Below are 22784 nucleotides of genomic sequence, written 5' to 3' on the forward strand. Positions count from 1 at the left end.
CACAGCTCTGAACGACACCAAAAGCACAATAAAATGGCGCCTGTACAAGCACATGTCCTCTGTTTTATACCCCTTTTTTTTTCTTCTTTTGCTACAACATCTATTCCTCCTCCTTTTTTTTTTTTGCGGAAAAACGGAAACACGGAACGGATGCACTTTTTTTTTACGGAAAAACGGAAGGTTTTTGCGGAATCACGGAACCGCAAAAAACGGACCGCAAATCTGGAAAGAAAAAAGACGGACGTGTGAATGTAGCCTTAGCCAATAACTGGCCTTTGTAGTATACGGCATGAGACCGTACAGTATTAGAATGTATTGGCTCCTTGGAACCGATTCCGAGTTCAGGAAAGATTTTTAGTTCGGCCTGTCATCCTGCAAGTTGCTCCAGAGGAAGGCAAAACCACCTGTGAGGTAGAAGCCTTCCCGACTCCAATCAGAACTCCCTGGATCAACTAAACCAGTTTTCCTTTAAATCTCCCCCAGTGAGTTGTTTTTTTTTTTTTGTTTTTTTTTATAATCCTAATTTCTAACAATGTGCCTGCTCTGCCTTAAAAAAAATTAGAGGGCAAAGAACTGGACATGAGTACACATTAACCAGTTGTATGCCGTGCTTCTCTGAAGTAGCAGGCGACTCTAGCGAGCCCCTAGCGGCCATAAGTGTCCCTGCAGCGCTTGGCCTCTTTCTGTGTGACCTCGTTTCTATGGTGACCGCAGTGCACCTGAGCCCTGTGCCGTGGTGTCCCACGGTAGGCAGCCGTGAACCCGCTCATACCGGAAACACCGAAGGCCTCCCACCGAGCCTGAGCTGGGAGTCAGTCAGGAAGACTGCGTGGATACCTACAGACGAGTGGTCGCCGCAGTGTCCGGGAGGCGTCCCGGCATGCACCGCTTTATTGTGACTGGTAGCTCAGGGAGATAGGAGTGGAGGCTGCTGGACAGAAGACGCAGCGGCGGACATGACCCTGTAATCTCCTCATCTGGGTATGTGTGACATGCGGCGTAGATAGAGAGGTCTGGAGGCAGCTCACCGCTCTGGTTCCCAGGACCTTGTCCTGCATTCAGACCATGCTCTAGCTTTATACGGTTCTTGGGGTGCAGTGACACCCAGGACAGCCGGGGGTGCAGTGACAGCAGGGGGGGTGCAGTGACACCCAGGACAGCCGGGGGTGCAGTGACAGCAGGGGGGGTGCAGTGACACCCAGGACAGCCGGGGGTGCAGTGACAGCAGGGGGGGTGCAGTGACACCCAGGACAGCAGGGGGGTGCAGTGACACCCAGGACAGCCGGGGGTGCAGTGACAGCAGGGGGGGTGCAGTGACACCCAGGACAGCAGGGGGGTGCAGTGACACCCAGGACAGCCGGGGGTGCAGTGACAGCAGGGGGGGTGCAGTGACACCCAGGACAGCAGGGGGGTGCAGTGACACCCAGGACAGCCGGGGGTGCAGTGACAGCAGGGGGGGTGCCGGGACACCCAGTACAGCAGGGGGGGGTGCAGTGACAGCAGGGGGGGTGCCGGGACACCCAGTACAGCCGGGGGGGTGCAGTGACACCCAGGACAGCCGGGGGGTGCAGTGACACCCAGGACAGCCGGGGGGTGCAGTGACAGCAGGGGGGGTGCAGTGACACCCAGGACAGCCGGGGGGTGCAGTGACAGCAGGGGGGTGCAGTGACACCCAGGACAGCTGGGGGGGGGGAGTGACACCCAGGACAGCCGGGGGGGGGTGCAGTGACACCCAGGGCAGGGGGGGGGTGACACCCTGGACAGCCGGGGGGGTGCAGTGACACCCTGGACAGCCGGGGGGGTGCAGTGACACCCTGGACAGCCGGGGGGGTGCAGTGACACCCTGGACAGCCGGGGGGGTGCAGTGACACCCAGGACAGCCGGGGGGGTGCAGTGACACCCAGGACAGCCGGGGGGTGCAGTGACACCCAGGACAGCCGGGGGGTGCAGTGACAGCAGGGGGGGTGCAGTGACACCCAGGACAGCCGGGGGGTGCAGTGACAGCAGGGGGGTGCAGTGACACCCAGGACAGCTGGGGGGGGGGGGGGAGTGACACCCAGGACAGCCGGGGGGGGGTGCAGTGACACCCAGGGCAGGGGGGGGGTGACACCCTGGACAGCCGGGGGGGTGCAGTGACACCCTGGACAGCCGGGGGGGTGCAGTGACACCCAGGACAGCCGGGGGGTGCAGTGACACCCAGGACAGCCCGGGGGGTGCAGTGACACCCAGGACAGCCCGGGGGGTGCAGTGACACCCAGGACAGCCGGGGGGTGCAGTGACAGCAGGGGGGGGGGGGGTGACACCCAGGACAGCCGGGGGTGCAGTGACACCCAGGACAGCTGGTCTGTAGCTTGTTCTCCAGTGCAGATGGTCATTAAAGGGGGTTTTCAGAAGAGAAAAGAGAAACTGATGAGAAAAAAAGAAAAGAAAAAAAAAATATCAGTATTGACCTGGTGGCTCCATATGCCCTGCTGCTCCTGGAGGGGGCCCCCATACTCTGTGCCTCCTGGTCCAGCTGTGAGGTCCTGACACAGGGGCAGGTGACCGCCGCAGCCATGCGCTGGGACAGGGATCCTGATAATTGCTTAAAAAAATTGAACAGCATTCTGATCATTTTTTTTTTTTTTTTTATTGCTTTTAAGACAAATTTAGCTTTTATGATGTGTTATTTAAAAGTCCAGTCATCGGGAGGAGACTGAGCTGGAGCTTCTTCTGAAGACCTCTGTCCACAGGGCCTGTTAGCGCTTATCGACCCCATAACGTACCTGCCAACTTTTGAAAAACAAAAAAAGAGACAATATGCGGGCCTCGGCAATGTTTTCATACTAGGCCACACCTCTAACTCCTCCCAAAGCATAATTATAATTATACACGCCCAGTCACCTTACTGCCCCCACATAGATTTATTCCCCCGGTGTGCCAGTACACAGTAGTAATGCCCACATTGTGCCCCTCACAGTAGTTATGTCCAGATGTGCCCCCTTCACGATAGTTATGGCCAGATATGTGCCACTTCACAGTAGTTATGCCCAGATATGTGCCCCCTCACAGTGGTTATGCCCAGATATGTGCCCCCTCACAGTGGTTATGCCCAGATATGTGCCCCCTCACAGTGGTTATGCCCAGATATGTGCCCCCTCACAGTGGTTATGCCCAGATATGTGCCACCTCACAGTGGTTACGCCCCGTTCAGAGGAAGTTAAAAAAAAAAAAAAACAGTAAATACTGACCTAGTTCCCCCGATGCTCACAGTTCAGCATGACGCACTGTCACACGTCACATTGCTGGTCTGTGGAGGGGGAGCACTGAGGCTGATTCTCGGCTTCTCCTGCACAGACCAGCAGAGCGATGTGTGACAGTACATGGGGGAGCGGATGGCTTCTGCGTCAGTCACGGATAGGATCGCCTTCCTTCACTTCAAAGCTCAGAATGAGCAGGAATATAAATTTATAAATTACAAGTTTTACTAAATCTAGTAACATAGTATATACAGTGCTGCCCATAATTATTCATACCCCTGGCACATTTTGACTTCAAGTTACTTTTATTCAACCAGCAAGTAATTTTTTGACGGGAAATGACATAGGTGTCTCCCAAAAGATAATAAGACGATGTACAAAAGGCCTTATTGTGGGAAATAACATTTCTCAGCTTTTATTTACATTTGAGCAAAAAGTGTCCAGTCCAAAATTATTAATACCCTTCACAATAATCAATAGAAAAGCCTTTATTGGCTATTACAGCAATCAAACGCTTCCTATAATTGCAGACCAGCTTTTTGCATGTCTCCACAGGTATTTTTGCCCATTCATCTTTAGCAATGAGCTCCAAATCTTTCAGGTTGGAGGGTCTTCTTGCCATCTCCCTGATCTTTAGCTCCCTCCACAGATTCTCAATTGGATTCAAGTCTGGACTCTGGCTGGGCCACTCCAAAATGTTAATGTTGTTGTCTGCTAACCATTTCTTCACCACTTTTGCTGTGTGTTTTGGGTCATTGTCATGCTGAAATGTCCACTGGTGCCCAAGGCCAAGTTTCTCTGCAGACTGCCTGATGTTGTCGTTGAGAATCCTCATGTATTGCTCTTTTTTCATGGTGCCGTTTACTGTGATTAGGTTCCCTGGTCCATTGGCTGAAAAACAACCCCAAAGCATTAGGTTCCCACCACCATGTTTGACAGTGGGGATGGTGTTCTTTGGGATGAAGACTTCTCTTTTTTTTGCGCCAAATGAAGGAAACATCATTGTGACCAAACAATTACATTTTTGTTTCATCTGACCATAACACAGAAGACCAGAAGTCTTTGTCTTTGTCCAGATCAGCTTTTGCAAAGGCCAAGCGAGCTTTTGTGTGCCTTATCTGGAGAAGTGGTGTCCTCCTTGGTCTGCATCCGTGGAACCCAGCAGTGTGCAGTGTCCGTTGGATTGTCTGCCTCGAGACATTGCCACCAGCAGAGCCCAGATTCACCAGGATGGCCTTGGTGGTGATCCTCGTATTCTTTATCACCTCTCTAACTATCCTCCTGGCCAGCACAGGTGTCACTTTTGGTTTCCGACCAGGTCCTCTGAGATTTTCCATAGTGCGGTACATCTTGTATTTTTTTGCTCAAATGTAAATAAAAGCTGAGAAATGTTTTTTTTCCAAAATAATACATCTTGTACATCGTCTTATTATCTTTTGGGAGACACATGTCATTTCCCGTCAAAAAATTACTTGCTGGTTGAATAAAAGTAACTTGAAGTCAAAATTTGCCAGGGGTATGAATAAATATGGGCAGCACTGTAGTTATTAGATCTCCCCTCAGTCATCTTTTTTTCTAAAGTGAATAACCCTAATGTTGATAGTCCTCAGGGTACTGTAGTTGCCCCATTCCAGTTATTACTTCAGTTGCCCTCCTCTGAACCCTCTCCAGCTCTGCTATGTCTGCCTTGTTCACAGGAGCCCAGAAATGTACACAGTACTCCATGTGTGGTCTGACTAGCGATTTGTAAAGTGGCAGAACTATGTTCTTATCACTGGCATCTATGCCCCTTTTGATGCAACCCATTATCTTGTTGGTCTTTGCAGCAGCTGCCTGACACTGGTTTTTACAGCTTAGTTTGCTGTTCACTAAAATTCCTAGGTCCTTTTCCATGTCAGTGTTACCAAGTGTTTTACCATTTAGTATGTACGGGTGACTTGCATTATTCCTTCCAATGTGCATAACTTTACATTTGTCAGTGTTAAACCTCATCTGCCACTTATCTGCCCAAGCCTCCAATCTATCCAGATCCCTCTGTAGTAGTATACTGTCCTCTTCAGTGTTAATTACTTTACACAGTTTAGTGTCATCTGCAAAAATTTATATTTTACTGTGCAAGCCTTCTACAAGATCATTAATAAATATATGTCACCACCAGACATCTGAGAAGCTGTGACAGATGCCTTTCAGAACCTCCTCATTGAGCTTCCTTTGTTTTGGTTTTCGGCGTGTATGCCATCTGGTCCTGGCAATTTGTCTACTTTAATATTTTTAAGTCGCCGCTGTACTTCTTTCTGGGTCAGACAGGACACTTTTAATGGGGAATTTACTTTTACATTCAGCATTTCATCTGACAGTTTATTTTCCTCAGTGAATACAGTGGAGAAAAAAATATTTAATAGCTTTGCTTTCTCCTCGTCGCTCCCTGCCACTCCCCCCTCATTGACACCTTCAGATTTATACTTTTTACCTATTTATATAATTGAAGAACATTTTAGGGTTAGTTTTACTCTCTTTGGCAATTAATCTTTCTGTCTCTAGTTTGGCTGCTGTGATTTGTTTTTTACATATTCAATTTTTTTTCCTTATAGTTTTTCAGTGCTTCCTCGCTACCTTCCTGTTTTAGTGATTTTAAATGCTTTCTTTTTGTGATTTATTTACAGTTCTATTAAGGCTACTTTCACACTGGCGTTTTGGCTTTCCGTTTCTGAGATCCGTTCAGGGCTTTCACAAGCGGTCCAAAACGGATCAGTTTTGCCCTAATGCATTTTGAATGGAAAAGGATCCGCTCAGAATGCATCAGTTTGCCTCCGTTCCGTCTCCATTTCGCTCTGGAGGCGGATACCAAAATCTGTCTGCTGCATTTTGCTGTCCGCCTGACGAAGCAGAGCCAAACGGATCCGTCCTGACACACAATGTAACTCAATGTGGACGGATACGTTTTCTCTGACACATTCTGGCACAATAGAAAACTGATCTGTCCCCCATTGACTTTCAATAGTGTTCAAGACTGATCCGTCTTGGCTATGTTACAGATAATACAAACTGATCCGTTCTGAACGGATGCATGCGGTTGTATTATCTGATCGGATTCGTCTGTGCAGATCCATGACTGATCCGCACCAAATGCGAGTGTGAAAGTAGCCTTATCCACACTGATTTCTTCTTGTTCCGTAAAGGGGTTGGCCACTTTCTGATTACTGTTGACCAATGTGTATGTAAGATGATTATATGGCACTTAGTAATACAGCCATTGTTGAAATTCTGAGCCATTTTCTATATTTTATAAGGTTGTTTACAAAGTCGTTTGTACTGTCCACACAGAGGTCCTGTCTATAAGATGGCTGCTGTTGATGGAGGGTCATGTGACCAGAAAAATCCTCTCCATGTGATGTTTCCTCCATTCAGACACACTTCGTATGCACTAAATGCCCAACAGAACAAGTGCAGATGACAGGTGTAGTGTATTTGAATGCAGAAGGCATGATATAGAGGCGATTAGCCTGGTCACATGACCCTCCATCAGCAGCCATTTTATGGACAGGACCTCTGTGTGGACAGCACAAAAGACTTTGTAAACAAGGGGGCATACCTTATAAAATATTGAAAATGGTGCAGAATTTCAACAAAGACTATATTAGTAAGTGCTATATAATCATCTCACAAACAAATTAGTCAACCGTAACCAGAAAGTGACCAACCCCTTTAACCTTTTTATTCCCATAAGGTATGTACCTCTCACAATTAGATTTTAGGCTGTATTTTTATTTTAAAGCACTTTGTCCCAGTTAGTTAGGCCTATGGCCTCTCTTAGTTGACTAAATTTAGCTTTTTTGAAGTTTTGGTATTTTTGTTCCTTTCTGAAGAAACACTCTTTTGAATAACAACTGGAAGGTTATTACTTTATGGTCACTATTTCCCAGGTGTCCCCCGACCTGCGCATCCCTTGTTCTGTCAGGTCTATTGGTTAATACTACCGTAAGTCCAGTATGGCCATCTCTATAGTCGGGTCCTGAACCAGTTGGGAAAGGTAATTGTCTTTGGTTATTGCCAAGAACCTGTTTCCTTTATGAGATATACAAGTTTCAGTTTCCCAGTCTATATCTGGGTAGTTAAAGTCCCCCATAATAACCACCTCATTATGATTTGCCGCCTCATCTATCTCCTTTAGTAGTAGATTTCCTGTGGACTCTGGTATATTAGGTGGTTTATAATAAACTCCTATTAGTATTTTATTAGTGTTTTTTAGGGCTGCAACGATTAATCGATGTAATCGATTATATTCGATAACTGGATTCGTTGTCGACGAATCCAGTTATCGAATAATCGCCGATTCGTTGCTATTCGGGCGGGCGGGCGGGCGCTGCATCTTTATTTTACCTTTTTACAATGACGCTCCCGCTCCTGTAACAGCCAGGCAGAGCGGACGGCGGCGTAACGTCACTCAATCACGTGACGCGCCTGCTCCGCCGCCTTCATTCATGAAGTGGGCGGAGCAGGCGCGTCACGTGATTGAGTGACGTTACGCCGCCGTCCGCTCTGCCTGGCTGTTACAGGAGCGGGAGCGTCATTGTAAAAAGGTAAAATAAAGATGCAAGCGCCGGGGCTGTTAGGGGGAAGGGGGGTCTGTGTATAGCACTGCTATGGGGAGGGGGGAGGATCTGTGTATAGCACTGCTATGGGGAGGAGGGGGGGTCTGTGTATGGCACTGCTATGGGAAGGGGGGTCTGTGCACTGTTATGAGGAAAGGGATCTGTGCACTGTTATGCCCATAACAGTGCACATATCCCCCTCTCCATAACTACGCCGTCCACAGATCCCCCATAATAGTGTCGTCCACAGATCCCCCATAAGTGTCGTCCACAGATCCCCCATAAACGCCGTCCACAGATCCCCCATAAACGCCGTCCACAGATCCCCCATAAACGCCGTCCACAGATCCCCCATAAACGCCGTCCACAGATCCCCCATAATAGTGTCGTCCACAGATCCCCCATAAACGCCGTCCACAGATCCCCCCATAAGTGTCGTCCACAGATCCCCCCATAAGTGTCGTCCACAGATCCCCCCATAAGTGTCGTCCACAGATCCCCCCATAAGTGTCGTCCACAGATCCCCCCATAAGTGTCGTCCACAGATCCCCCATAAGTGTCGTCCACAGATCCCCCCATAAGTGTCGTCCACAGATCCCCCCATAAGTGTCGTCCACAGATCCCCCCATAAGTGTCGTCCACAGATCCCCCCATAAGTGTCGTCCACAGATCCCCCCCCATAAGTGTCGTCCACAGATCCCCCCCCATAAGTGTCGTCCACAGATCCCCCCATAAGTGTCGTCCACAGATCCCCCCATAAGTGTCGTCCACAGATCCCCCCATAAGTGTCGTCCACAGATCCCCCCATAAGTGTCGTCCACAGATCCCCCCATAAGTGTCGTCCACAGATCCCCCCATAAGTGTCGTCCACAGATCCCCCATAAGTGTCGTCCACAGATCCCCCATAAGTGTCGTCCACAGATCCCCCATAAGTGTCGTCCACAGATCCCCCATAAGTGTCGTCCACAGATCCCCCATAAGTGTCGTCCACAGATCCCCCATAAGTGTCGTCCACAGATCCCCCATAAGTGTCGTCCACAGATCCCCCATAAGTGTCGTCCACAGATCCCCCATAAGTGTCGTCCACAGATCCCCCATAAGTGTCGTCCACAGATCCCCCATAAGTGTCGTCCACAGATCCCCCATAAGTGTCGTCCACAGATCCCCCATAAGTGTCGTCCACAATTTGTTTTAATATGGCCTTTGAACATAATTTTTCAAGTAAGATCATATAAACCTCTGTTTTGTAATTTTGTCGTTTTTCCCGATTAATCGATTAATCGTAGAAATTAATCGGCAACTAATCGATTATTCAAATAATCGTTAGCTGCAGCCCTAGTGTTTTTGCATCCATGTAGTTCTATATGCAAACCAACAGAAAAAATGGCGTGGTGTTAAACAGGCAGGAAGTGCTCAAACCCACATGCAGTTGTGCATATATATATACAGGGGAGCAAATCCTGCACTCGCGGTCCATTGCTAATGGCGATCCCCAGCAAAAATGCATACAGTGGAGGATGCCTGCAGCGGACCACAAGTACCACAATAGATATCCTTACGCTCCTGTAATTTGCCCACTGGCTCCTGGTATTGCCCATACAGCACAGGTAAGTGAGTGTTAGGTCCCGAGCTACTTGAGAAACCTTGGCGCGGTTCTCGGGCTCAGACTTGTCCTCCACAGTAGGACATGTTGGCTAATCTCTCAATTTTACATCAGTATGAGGGTTTAGGAAGTCTGCAGAGTGCACCTGTCTTTGCAAATGTTATATATTTTTTCCATGTATCTCTACCCAGAGTGACTCCACATGGTCATGTCCCTCACTTATATCTTCCCAGAGTGTGGGCTTTAGACAAGACTTTACATAAAGGCAGACCCCTCCCCCTCTCCGGTTTTTACGATCCTTTCTAATCAGACTGTAACCCTGTACATTAACTGCCCAGTCATAGCAATCACCCAGCCATGTCTCAGTTATTCCCACTACGTCATAGTCCTCCTCACACATCACTAATTCCAGTTCACCAGTTTTGTTAGTCAGGCTTCTGGCATTAGTATACATACAATTAAGAGGTTTATGTATATTTTTACCCTACACCTCTCCTTCTGAACTGTTCTTGTCCCTCCTTCCATTCTTTCCCCAGTCCCACTACCTTGCCCCTGGTCTCTATCTGTACTATCTTCCCATCCTATACCGTAATTACCCTCCCCCAGTCCCTAGTTTAAACACACCTTCTAGCCATCTTCTCCCCCAACACAGCTGCCCCTTCCCCATCCCTACGATAGAGCCTGTAGCCGACAGAGAAGTCGTCCCAGTTCTCCAGGAACCCAAACCCCTCTTCCTACACCAGTTCTTTAGCCACTTGTTAACCTCCCTAATCTCCCGCTGCCTTTCTTGTGTGGCCCGTGGTACAGGTAGTATTTTGGAAAACATTTGGTCCTTGCCCTAAGCTTGTGACCTAAATCCCTAAAATCATTTTTAAGGAGGCTCCACCTACCGCTAACTTTGTCATTGGTTCCGATATGGACCATGACTGCTGGATCTTCTCCGGCCACTTCCAGTAATCTGTCAACCCGATCCGCGATGTGTCGAACTCAAGCGCCAGGAAGACAGCACACTGTTCGACGATCCCGGTCTTTGTGGCCGATCACCCTATCTGTACCCCTAATAATTGAGTCTCCCACTACCAGCACCTGTCTGGCCTGCCCTGCTCTCCTGGTAACCTGCTTACCGGAGCTGGCATTCCCCTGACTGGCAGAGGAAGGGTTTAGCTGCAGCAGTGCTCTCCCTATACTGACATCCCCCTTATCTGCCAACCTTGAAAACTTGTTGGGGTGTGTCAGATCAGGGCAAGCCTCCCTGGCACTCTTCCCTCTACCCTGCTTTCTAACTGTTATCCAGCTAGGTACCTCACTTTCCTGACCCTCCCCCACATCTACCCCATAGAGTGCTTGCTCAGTGAGCAGCAAACTCTTTTCCAAATTGTCAACGCTTCAGTGTTGAAACTCGCCCGGTTAGATACATGATGTGCGTTTCCAAACGGGCAATTAGTTCACATTTTGAACAAAGATATGCACCCTCAAAAGGACTGCATACATTAGACAAGATGCGCACTGGACTGCGGCTGTTCCAGGAGTGCATACATTAGACAAGATGCGGGAAGGAAGGAAGCTCGTAGGTGCCCAGGCAGCTCTGCCTTATGGTCGCTTCCCCCGCCTGCCCATCCTTTCCCTCTGCCTGCCCATCTTCTTCTTCTCTCGCCGAGATCCCGCGCCTGCACGCTGAGTCCGTCGGCCGGCACATGCGCACTGCGATGTCCATTCCTGGTACGGCATCACAGTAATTAATAATGCGCATGCGTCGGCTAACTCGCCACCTCTTTAAACAGCTGATCAGCAAGGGTGCTGGGAGTTGAACCCCCACCGATCTGATATTGATGACCTATCCTACGGATAGTCTGTCAATATCATACTCTAGGACAGGGGTGGCAAACCCGCGGCTCTCCAGCTGTTGCAAAACTGCCTACAGCAGGGCGTGGTGGGAGGGCCGCAGGTTGACCATCCCTGCTCTGGGAAAACCCCTTTAATTATCTCAGACAACCCATTAAAGTTATAACCAAAAAAAATGAGATTTGCTCACCACTCTTGTAAAAAACTTGTAACGTCCAGACCTGGGTGCATGAGAAGGGCACTGACGTGCAATTCCAGTGTAGAGAAAAAAGCTTTTTTTTTTTTTTTTTTATCCCTTTTGTACAGATGTTTTTAATGCATATTAAGGATTGCTGGAGAAATTGCTTTCTACATTGGAGGCAGTGTACGGCCATCTTATGTATCACAAATCATGGAAAACTTTCATGGCTTTTTGGTTGTTAAATGATCTTTGAGGTGCCACCTTATGACACCCCATCTGATAGTTACTGTAGATTGTAGAATATTTCTGGGTGTTGGCTTCATCATAAGCACTTATGTTGATTAATATTTTTGTGATATTTGAGTATAGAGAGCAGAGGAAGAAACAGGTTCTGTTTCCGGTCTCCTGTGGATCACGCTCTGGTCAGTCTGAAGAATGTAGAAAATCACTGCCGTATTGTTCACTTTCCTTAGGCCTCCTGCACATGACTGTATCCATTTTGCGCAAAATACGGATGGGGTCCGTGCGCATCACGCAATTTTTGCAGGAGCCACTGTTAAAAAGCCTATTCTATCATTTGCGTCCCTGCCGCATGGATGCCATCCGTGTGCTGTGCCTTTTTTTCCGAACCCTTAGAAATGAGTGAGTTTGTTATGCGGATCGGACATGAACCAAACGCATGAGTCATTAAGAACAAAATATTAGGCTGCCTTTCTGACGCGGCGTAATATTGCGTATATATATATATATATATATATATATATATATATATTACCAATAAATAATTATTTTTTGAGGTTGGCATCTGGAGTTTTGATGGTATATGATGCAGGATTATTATTTAGACACTTAATTACGTTCATTTTTTTTAGTAGAAATCCAGTGGTCCTGCGTTAACTCTGTGTTAGACCTGCCGTGGGTTTGTCTGCGCTGTCCGTAGATGCAGTCATGAGGCGGGTGGTATTTTTAGCACTGGGTAGCAGTACATTTGATCCACTTCTGATGGGAGGGAGGGGCAGAGCCTTTATTTTCCCAGCCTCCCGTCTCTCGTCATCAGTATGCGGGGCATTGCCTGGGAATAAAAGATCTATATCATACCCCCGGGATGTGAAGGGCGTTTTCCTCTCCTGATTACTAGAGGACAAGGGGCTTGGAGCATCCTCTGACTGCATACACCCAGAGCAGCGCTGCACTTCCTCATGAGCTGACCCTCTTACACGTGGTGCTGAAATCTACAGGAGGCGAGGAGATTCTCCCCCCAGAGGTAATGCCTAGATTTCTATTAATGTCATGTAGATTACATTCTGCCAGGTTGTGGAGATCAGACGATCCGCATTGCAGATGTATAACTATGTGTCCAGCCTGGCACCACCATGATGTGATCTCCAGCGATACTCCTGCTGTAAGATAACGGTGGTGTGTCTGTCCCTGCTGCACCTCGCAGTAATCATACCCTCTCTGTGGAGGCACAGGACCATGTCTGGCATTCCTTCTCCACTACCCTTTGTTAAGATGGGCACTTGATGCTGCCAGGCGTCCCATCAGATGAATGACTGCACTTGTCATGTATTTTACTGGTAATGGAACTAATTGTTCCCGGAGATAACAAAGATGTGAGCTGCCCTGGGAGGAGGCGGTGAGGGCGTCCATGTCACCTAACGTTCTCCTCCGGTAAGGGCGTTCTCTCCAGATTTGACTGGGGCAGGGGATCTTTAGGAGTTAAACTAGGTTTACAGCTCAGGCCACGTGCGTTTCATTTGATATCTCCTGCAGAGATCGCTTGCTTGATTGCTTCATCTTGTTTGGCCAAAAAAAAAAAAAATCTCTATCAAAGCAGCTTTTTGTTTCTTTTTCTTGTTTTTTTTCTCCATGGTAAAATTCTGGGAATGTACAGCTGTAGCTACAGTGTGATGCAGGACAGCAGCGAATGTCATCTGTACAATTAACCCTTTCGTAGTCACTGGAGTCAATGTATGAACTTAGTTTCTGTTATTTAGATTGCGGCACAGCGTAGTACCCGGCGGGGCTCACTGTGTCTTTTCTAGAACTTAGATATGTGTGTGTGTATATCTGTTCTATGTAGTGACTTCTGTGGTCGGCCAGAGCTCAGCTGTGATATAGGATCACTATACGGTATTATGTCATCCATCCGTTCACCATTGTTCTGGGACACACCCATAAGCACACAGAGCTCAGGTCTTATGATGTCCTCCAGTCCTGCCCTTGTGTCCAGTACACCCCATGAGACCAGGACAATGGTTCGGGTTTCTATAGCGGCCATAGAGATAATATGACGGCCAGGATTGGCGCCATACGCACACAATGTTATCACGCAGAGTGCACATGGAGATAGCATACACATAAGAGCGCTGTCCGAGCTTGTCTGCTGTGAATAGAGTTTACGCTCTTCCAACACCTCATAGACCAATCTCACCAGTAAATATGGAAACTAAGTCACTGGGCCACATTTATCAAAACTGTATACGAGAAAAACTCCTTGTTGTCCATAGCAACCAAGCTATCTCTTCTTATAGGGGTTGTTCAGGTTATAAAACCCTTTTTATTCACACTATTAGGGAATTCAGAGGTAATGACGGGTTTCCTTTGTTCAAGATCCTCATCTCTCGGTCTCTGGAGGACCTGCCCTGTCCTGTGGTACACAGACAACTCATTGATTTGAAAGGGGCAGTGTTTAATGCTTAATTTTCCCTGTGGTGGCAATGCATGGATATTAAAGGGGTTGTATCATCTCAGACATTGGGGGCATATTGCTAGGATATGCCCCCCATGTCTCATAGGTGCTGGTCCCACACCTAGTTTTAGAACAGAGCCCGCAAAGTGAAGGTGGGACGTGCTCCCTTTCATTCCTATCAGAACACCGAAAATAGCCCAGCGGCGCACTCGGCTATTTTCGGCAGTCCCCTTGAAAGGATTTGGAGGGCGCACCGCGCAAGCATGGCCGCCACTCCATTCACTTCTATGGGGCTGATGAAAATAGCCAAGCCAGTGCTTGGTTATTTTCGGCAGTCCCATAGAAGTGGATAGAGGGTGGCCTTGCATGCACGGTGCAGGCTCCATTCTAAAAACATCCTAGCGATATGCCCCCAATGTCAGATGATTCAACCCCTTTAAACACTTAGGGGGTCATTTATCAAGATTGGTGTTCCCATACAGCGGTCTTGATCTCCTGTCCGCTGGAGTGAGATGTGAGTAATTTAAATAAATTAGGCCCATGTCTGGCAGTGCCAGAAGCTCAAATCTATGCTAGCTAGTGGCTGGCGTAGACTTTAGCTATAGTAAATCCAGAGGGCTGTGATAGGCTCTGACCCTCCCGCTAAGCCTCGCCCCTTTCTTGCCACTTTAAAAAAGTGCTTAGAAGCTCAAAAAGTCCCAAAGTATGCCGCAGTTATAGAGTGATACACAGTGATATACAGTATTGTTATAAATAGGTTAGTAAATGTCCCTCTTCCAGTTTCCCTAGAGATTTCAGCTGATTCTCAGGGAAAGACAACCATCTTAATAGCGCCACCTGTTGGAAATGGCTCCTATGAGTCAAAGTCCAGGGAAAATAGCCAAACATCCATCTATATACTGTTGTTCAAAAGTTGGACTTTGACTCCTAGGGAGCCACTTCCAAAAGGTGGTGCTAGTGAGATGGTTCTCTGTCCCTGGGAGATACCTCTTTGCATATTCCTAGGACCAGTACCCTGCCTCATCTGCTTACTGTAGGGCACCCTTCTAACAAGTAGGCTATGCCCAAAGCGAAGAACTCCTTTAAAACGCTGTGGTAAAGTGGTTGGTTGCTGTCCCAGTCCCTAAGGTTTTAGACTAAATACTGATGACCTTTCCCCGCCGACCTTAGAAGAGGTCAGGCACTCAATGAGTGCTGCAGCCTCTTCCTAGACCAGTGATGGTGAACCTTTTAGAGACAGAGTGCCCAAACTGCAACCCAAAACCCACTTATTTATCGCAAAGTGCCAACATGGAATGTAACCTGGATACTGCAGTCCAATCTAGTATATCTTCCATGTACTTTATCATTTAGCTATAATAGCCTGCCTACATTCAGTGCGCTGCCTGCGCTGTTCATAGCGCTCCCTGCGCTGATGAATGGCAGGAAATGTCTAAGGCATATTGGTATACCATAGACTTTTTCCAGGGTGCGGGTGCCCACAGAGAGGGCTCTGGGTGCCACCTCTGGCACCCGTGCCATAGGTTCGCCATCACTGTCCTAGGCCATGTGATGTCACTGTACGTTGGTCACATGGCCTAGTTGCAGCTCAGCCCCATCGAAGTCAATGGTGCTGAGCTGCAATACCAAGCACTGCCACTATACTATGTATGGTACTGTGCTTGGAAAGCTGCCGGGAGCCGGCTACACTACCGAGAGTTCAGAGGAGCGCACCGGCTCCCAGATCAACAGCTGATCAGCGGGGGTGCCAGGACACCTGAGGATAGGTCATTATTATCATTTCATGGATAACCCCTGTAATGGAAGGCAGTTCTGAAACAGTGACTGATGAAGATAAAGGGGTGCATATACTTATACGGCTGAGATACATATGTAGCAGGAAAGAACTCTGTATAAACATGTACTGTATACCACCAATAGATGTCGTTTTGACCACTTGTCCTTTAAAAAAACATTAAAGGGTTATTTCCATCTCGGCCACAGATGGGTAGCCGGATTTAAGGAAACAGTCGGGTGGGCTGTGCTATGCTGTTTTCATAATGGCCATAGAGATGAATAGGAGCTAAGGGAACAGCGCAGCACGATGAGCCATGCTCTTTCCATAACTCGAGAGCTACAGAAACAGGGTAGCTCTCGGTCACTTCCATTCACCTGTACAGGGGTTATGAGAATAGCGTAGCCCAGCCTGCTCGGCTTAGGCTACTTTCACACTAGCGTTCGGCTGTCCGCTCGTGAGCGCCGTTTGAAGGGGCTCACGAGCGGACCCGAACGCTTCCGTCCAGCCCTGATGCAGTCTGAATGGATGCGGATCCGCTCAGAATGCATCAGTCTGGCGGCGTTCAGCCTCCGCTCCGCTCAGCAGGCGGACACCTGAACGCTGCTTGCAGCGTTCGGGTGTCCGCCTGGCCGTGCGGAGGCGTGCCAATCCGTCCAGACTTACAATGTAAGTCAATGGGGACGGATCCGTTTGAAGAGGCCACAATATGGCTCAATCTTCAAGCGGATCCGTCCCCCATTGACTTTCAATGTAAAAGTCTGGACGGATCCGCTCAGGCTAATTTCACACTTAGCCATTTTTTGCCAATATAATGCAGACGGATCCGTTCTGAACGGAGCCATCGTCTGCATTAATATGATCGGATCCGTTCAGAACGGATCCGATCGAACGCTAGTGTGAAAGTAGCCTTAGGAGGTTTATTCCAATCTCAACCATGTTTGGCAGAGATGGGAATAACCCTTTAAAGGGAATCTGTGACCAGTAACCTCCCTGTCCAACGGTTTGCATAGACACATAGCTTTGTTGATCCGAGGCTCTGATCCCAAGCTATGATAATTTTTTTCTAACATGCAAATTAGGCTTTTGGTGCAATAAGGGTGTCACTGTTGCTCTTGTTGCACCCAAGCTCCACTCTTTTCTGTGGCCAGCCCCTCCATGGCTGCTTTGCCACTGCCTGGTCCTGTCAGTGAAAGCTGCCAGGGAGGGCCTGGCCAAAGAAAAGAGAGGAGCTTGGGTGCAACAAGAGCAATGGGGATGTCTCCATTGCACCAAAGGCCTAATTTGCATATTAAAAAAACTTTCATAACTCACCAAAAAAAAAACTGCGTTTTAATCAAGTGAACCACAGCTATGTGTCTATGCAAACAGTTGGATAGGGAGGTCACTAGTGACAGATTCCCTTTTAATGGATACTAACTGTATCCAAGTGTGTGGGGCTAAGCGTGATACCAAGCACAGCCGCTATACGATGTACCATACTCCGTGGCACTCACAGGAGCGTCAGTGCCTTCTCTAACAGCTGATAGGCTAGGGTCCCGGACTCCCGGGTGTTGGACCCCCACCGATCAGATACTGATGACCTATCCTGAGAATCTTGTACAGTCAGAATTGAGAAAGCTCGTTGGAAGAACGAGTGAAACGTTTTCAAGAAATCTACAGTAAGTCCAGTTGCCTTGATTTATTCTTTACAGATATCCTGAGAATAGGTTATTATCAGTATCAACATTTCAGAAAACCCCTTTAAATGTCCACAGTGCGGGGAGAACCTCTGTGACTTCTACAAGACCCACTTGGCAAAAGGTCTGCAGAAAGGAGATGAGATTGAATAGGAGACACACTGAAGCTTGGCACAGCCCCTTTAAGCATATGTTCACACTCAGATACACTGATTTGCATCCAGAAAACCTGCAGGGTTTTATAGTAGCCTAAAGGCGGATGAGAATGTAAGGAATCTCATTCACACACTGCAGAAAAAAACTTTGCAGCATAAATTGACCAGCATTTCAGTGGAAGCTACTTTCACACTTGGGTTGTTCTGTGCTGAGATCCGGCGCAGCCTGTCAGAACCGCAGCACAATCCTTCTGTCCCCGTTCATTTTCCATGGGGTCAAAACTGGACAAACCAGAATAGAGTGCACCAGAAAGCATTTTTGTGTGCGGCATGGAAAACTGAAAAAGCCGGATAACCATGTAAGTCAATAGTGCCAGAACGGATGCAGCCGGTTGTATTATTAGAACGGAAGCTTTTTGCTGTGGTTTCAAGATCCGTACAGCAAAAACGCTGATGTGAAAGTAGCCTTAGGCTACATGCACATGTCCGTATGTGTTTTGCAGTCCACAAATTACGGATCCGCCCAAAAAAAAAAAATGACATCCGTATGGCATACTTTTTTTTTGCGGATCCATTGTTTATGCCTATCCTTGTCCGCAAAACTCAATTTTTTGGGGCGGAATGGAACCACGGAAAACTGACGCGGAAAACAACGGTTGACTATGCACATTTTTCAAGAGCTCCAAATAAATTAATAGGTCTGCATCCTATCCACAAAAAAACGGAACGGTTGCAGAAACAAAATACGTGTGCATGTAGCCTTAGGCCTCTTGCACACAAACGTTTTTTTTTTTCCGTTTACGTTCCATTTTTTGCATTCTATATACAGTCTGTCTACGGAACCATTCATTTAAATGGATCCGCAAAAAAAACCTCTGCCTTCCGTTTCCGTATTTCAGTTTTTTTGTTCCGTTCAAAGATAGAACATCTCCTATTATTTTGTCTGCATAATGGACAAGGATAGTACTGTTCTATTAGGGGCCAGCTGTTCTGTTCCGCAAAAAACGGAATGCACACGGACGTCATCCGTATTTTTGGCGGACCGCAAAATACAAAAAAAGCCATACGATCGTGTGCAAGAGGTCTTATTCTGCGGAATCCGGCATGGATTTAAATCCATGGAAATTCCACTACATGCGTACAGCTCTAGTCACATGTCGTGGCCATATTATTATTAATATTATTATTATTATTATATTTTTGCACAAAACTGCTGGAAAAATGCTGCAATGTTGCTGTGATTTTGGGGAAAAAAATGCTCTGTGTGAATACACATAGACAAGGGCAATGCTTTGAATCTCTTTGTGCTACTGATACAGCTTGTGGTCTGTAGCTGGGAGATGTCTCGCCAGTGATAGACATTATGAAACTGTCTTGTTTTTTTTTTTGTTAATTTACTACACTGCTCAGGGCAGGTCATCAATATCGCCACCTGGCACCGCCACCAGTCAGCTCCGGTGAGGGCTGCACCCTCTTCACCAAGCACAGCGCTGTACATTGTATACCGCCACTTGAATGGGACTGAGCATCACCTAGGCCAGGGATCAGCAACCCTCAGCACCCCAACTGCTATGAAACTTTATATATTATTATTTCATTATTTTGCTTTATGTTATTGTTTTATGTTTATTTTAATTGTTTTAAATGTAAATATTTAATTATATGTCTATACTGATGTTTTATTTCATGTATTATTTAAATTCTTTTGTTTTATTTATTTTCTATGCCTGAACATTCACTACTTTGCTCCTATCTTTTCTGGTTTTGTGTCATGTGCAGTAGTCACTCATAGGAAATACAGTCCTTATGAGCAGGATTGTTTCAGGAAGACTCTATCCGAATGCTGATACCTCCTGCATCCCTATCTGGGGACAGAGTATTGAACAGGCAGACCTGAGATGGCTGATCTAATGTTGTGAGAGTGTCATATAGTTCTTTCGAAGGGGCCGGTTATCTAGATTTTTACAAACGCGTATGATATAGATCAAGGATGACCAACCTGCGGCCCTCCAGCTGTTGCAAAACTACAACTACCAGCGTGCCCAGACTGCCTACAGCAGGGCATAATGGGAGTTGTAGTTTTACAACTGTTGGAGGGTCGCAGGTTGAGCATCCCTGATGTAGATGAACAGACTGGCAGGTGGCTCTGGTTTTAGCACCGGTGTAGGTAGCTGTACTACTTACAGATTTGTTTTCTGGTGTGATAACTTATAAGCTTACTGTCATTGACATTGCCTGCGTCCTCCATCTAACTGATGCGAACTCCTGAATTATACTGAGTCACATATCAGCTAAGGGACGTGTCATGACCTATAGCCACCCTCACGGAGTGGGTGAGTTGTGGAACAGGCATTTGAATAGAAGTGTAGGAAGATGTGAGTAGATGAATAATTATATGTTATAATGCAGGACTGGATGTGCCCAGGTGCCACCTGCCTAAAATGTATTTACGCTCAACTATTTAAGTTATTTCCTGTTGATTTCTATGAAGGTTCTCTTTGCTTGGCTACAAACAAAAATGAACGGTTTGTGACTGGTCTTTAAAGTATAAAGAATATGACCACCCTGTTTTCAGGGGCAGACTGGCTATAAACCATAACGGCCACCATTTAGGTACATAAAGATCTGATGCTCTCAGCATTAATTAATATAGGAGCATCAGGAAATTATGCACCTGGGCAGTGGCTGCAGGTGCCCTCCTGAATTCAACTGCATCACTGCCCTCAGGACAGTGATGCGCTTGAATACTGCAGCGAGGATGGTGGTATTTTGTGCTGCACTGTCGTATTTGGTTCTGCAGGGGTGGTATTTTGTGCTGCACTAGTATTTCTGGCCACGCCTACTTCAGTTGTACCTGCCTATTTGGTTGCCCCTCCTTATGTTAATTTGGACCTGCTTAGACTACTTTCACACTGGCGTTTTGGCTTTCCGTTTGTGAGATCGGTTCAGGGCTCTCACAAGCGGTCCAAAACGGATCAGTTTTGCCCTAATGCATTCTGAATGGAAAAGTATCCACTCAGAATGCATCAGTTCAGTCTCCCTTACGCTCTGGACGCGGACACCAAAATCTGCCTGCAGCGTTTTTCTGTCCGTCCTGTTCTGTCCTGACAAAATTGAAAACTGATCCGTCCCCCATTGACTTTCATGATGGATCCGTCTTGGCTATATAAGATATAATACAACTGGATCCGTTCATGACGGATGCATGCGGTTGTATCATTGTAACGGAAGCATTTTTGCAGATCCATGACGGAGCCGCAAAAAACGCTAGTGTGAAAGTAGCCTTAGAACATGGGGCCACTTTAAAGGGGTTGTGTCAGTTCAGCAAGTGGCATTTATCATGTAGAGAAAGTTAATACAAGGCACTTACTAATGTATTGTAATCCATATTGCTTCCTTTGCTGGCTTGATTTATTTTTTCATCATATTATACAATGCTTGTTTCCATGGTTACGACCACCCTGCAATCCATCAGAGGTGGTCGTGCTTGCACACTATCGGAAAAAGCACTGGCCTCTCTGGTGGCCGGGACTGTGGAAGCTCCCATAGGCCGGGGCTTTTTCCTATAGTGTGCAAGCACGGCCACCACTGATGGATTGCAGGTCGTAACCATGGAAACAAGCAGAGTATAATGTGATGGTAAAATGAATCAAGCCAGCAAAGGAAGCACTATGGATAATAACAATACATTGGTAAGTGCCTTGAATTAACTTCCTGTACATTATAAATGGTATTTGCTGAAGTGAGACAACCCCTTTAAGTTTCCATTCCACTGTTGCCTGTTTTAGTGCGTTTTACATGTAGATATTGAGGTATTTGTATGTAGGTACATTTCTGGGCTCTATATTGAGAATACAATACTAACTAACTATAATTGCTCTGTTCACATCTGCCTTGTGGCTTTTGTGGCATAATGGGGTCCATCAGATTACACCATGGTGGGCTCCATGCAGCGCTATGCTCAGCACCAAAAACAAGTCTGAGGAAAACCTCCAGCGACCCCGATGTGTGCCGCACATGAGAGATCCTATCTGTTCTTTGCATCTGTTTGAAAGATCTTGTTTTTTTCTTTTGCAGGCTTACACCTTCCTCTCTCCTTTAAAGTGATCAAGATGGCCACTTCTAACCTGGAAAACCAATTGCAGAGTGCCCAAAAGAATCTGTTGTTCCTCCAACAGGAGCATGCCAATACTCTGAAGGGACTACACGCTGAAATCCGCCGGCTACAACAACACTGCACAGGTAAGAATGGAGAACAGGGAAGCCATGATGTAGTAACGGGAGCAGGGCAAGATGATAAGGAATGGTATGATGTCCGAGGGTCACTGGCAGGCGACATCTTCCCACTGTGGGGCAGCTGCATGGATGCCGAGTGTGAACAGAGCTTTACAGAAGATGATGTAAGATAATATACCGGTATGTTCTATAATACTACTCCTATCATCATGTCTCCTGGTTGGAATAGAATATTGTTGAATGATGCCCAGATGTTCACTTGTGTTGGCTCTAATCTGAGATGTATTCACCATAGGACCTTCTGGGATCCCACGACTGGCCTCAGGCTTCTGCCGCAGAAGTGCCGGAGGATCAGTCTCAATTTAATACAACAGGGCTAATCTTCTCCATGAAGAATCCATGGAAATAAGTTTCATGCTACTTATTTCCATCGCAGATCATTTTCTGTGCTGATTGTAAATAATCTGAGCAGAATTTTTCGTAGCATGTGCACGGAGGTTGCGGAAACCCCAAACACATGTATTTGATGCAGATTGTCATTGGATTTGACTTGGATTTCAGCACAGAACTCCTTTCAAAGGACCTAAGGACGTTCTGTGTACTTAGGCCTCATGCACATGACCGCGGCTCGGGTGCGGACCCATTCACTTGAATGGGGCCGCAAAAGATGTAGACAAGAATAGGCATCCGTTGCTCCATTACGTAGCTCCACAAAAGAAATGTAACATGTCCTATTCTTGTCCGTTTTGCGGACAAGAATAGGCATTTCTACAATGGGCCGCCTGTTCTGT

The 22784-nt window shown here is 47.1% G+C and overlaps 1 protein-coding gene across 1 annotated transcript in view; it reads left to right on the plus strand.

Annotated features, from left to right (window-relative positions):
• The first annotated feature begins 721 nt into the window (after window positions 1–721).
• Window positions 722–22784, plus strand: part of CCDC92 (coiled-coil domain containing 92) — a 36863-nt gene continuing 14800 nt past the window's right edge. The window contains exons 1-2 of the mRNA XM_044290209.1: window positions 722–981; window positions 21835–21999. Of these exons, the coding sequence (XP_044146144.1) occupies window positions 21870–21999 (130 nt within the window). The 5' untranslated portion in view covers window positions 722–981; window positions 21835–21869. The remainder of the gene's footprint in view (window positions 982–21834; window positions 22000–22784) is intronic.

This window comes from Bufo gargarizans, chromosome 1, assembly GCF_014858855.1.
Source record: "Bufo gargarizans isolate SCDJY-AF-19 chromosome 1, ASM1485885v1, whole genome shotgun sequence".
Lineage (NCBI taxonomy): Eukaryota > Metazoa > Chordata > Amphibia > Anura > Bufonidae > Bufo > Bufo gargarizans.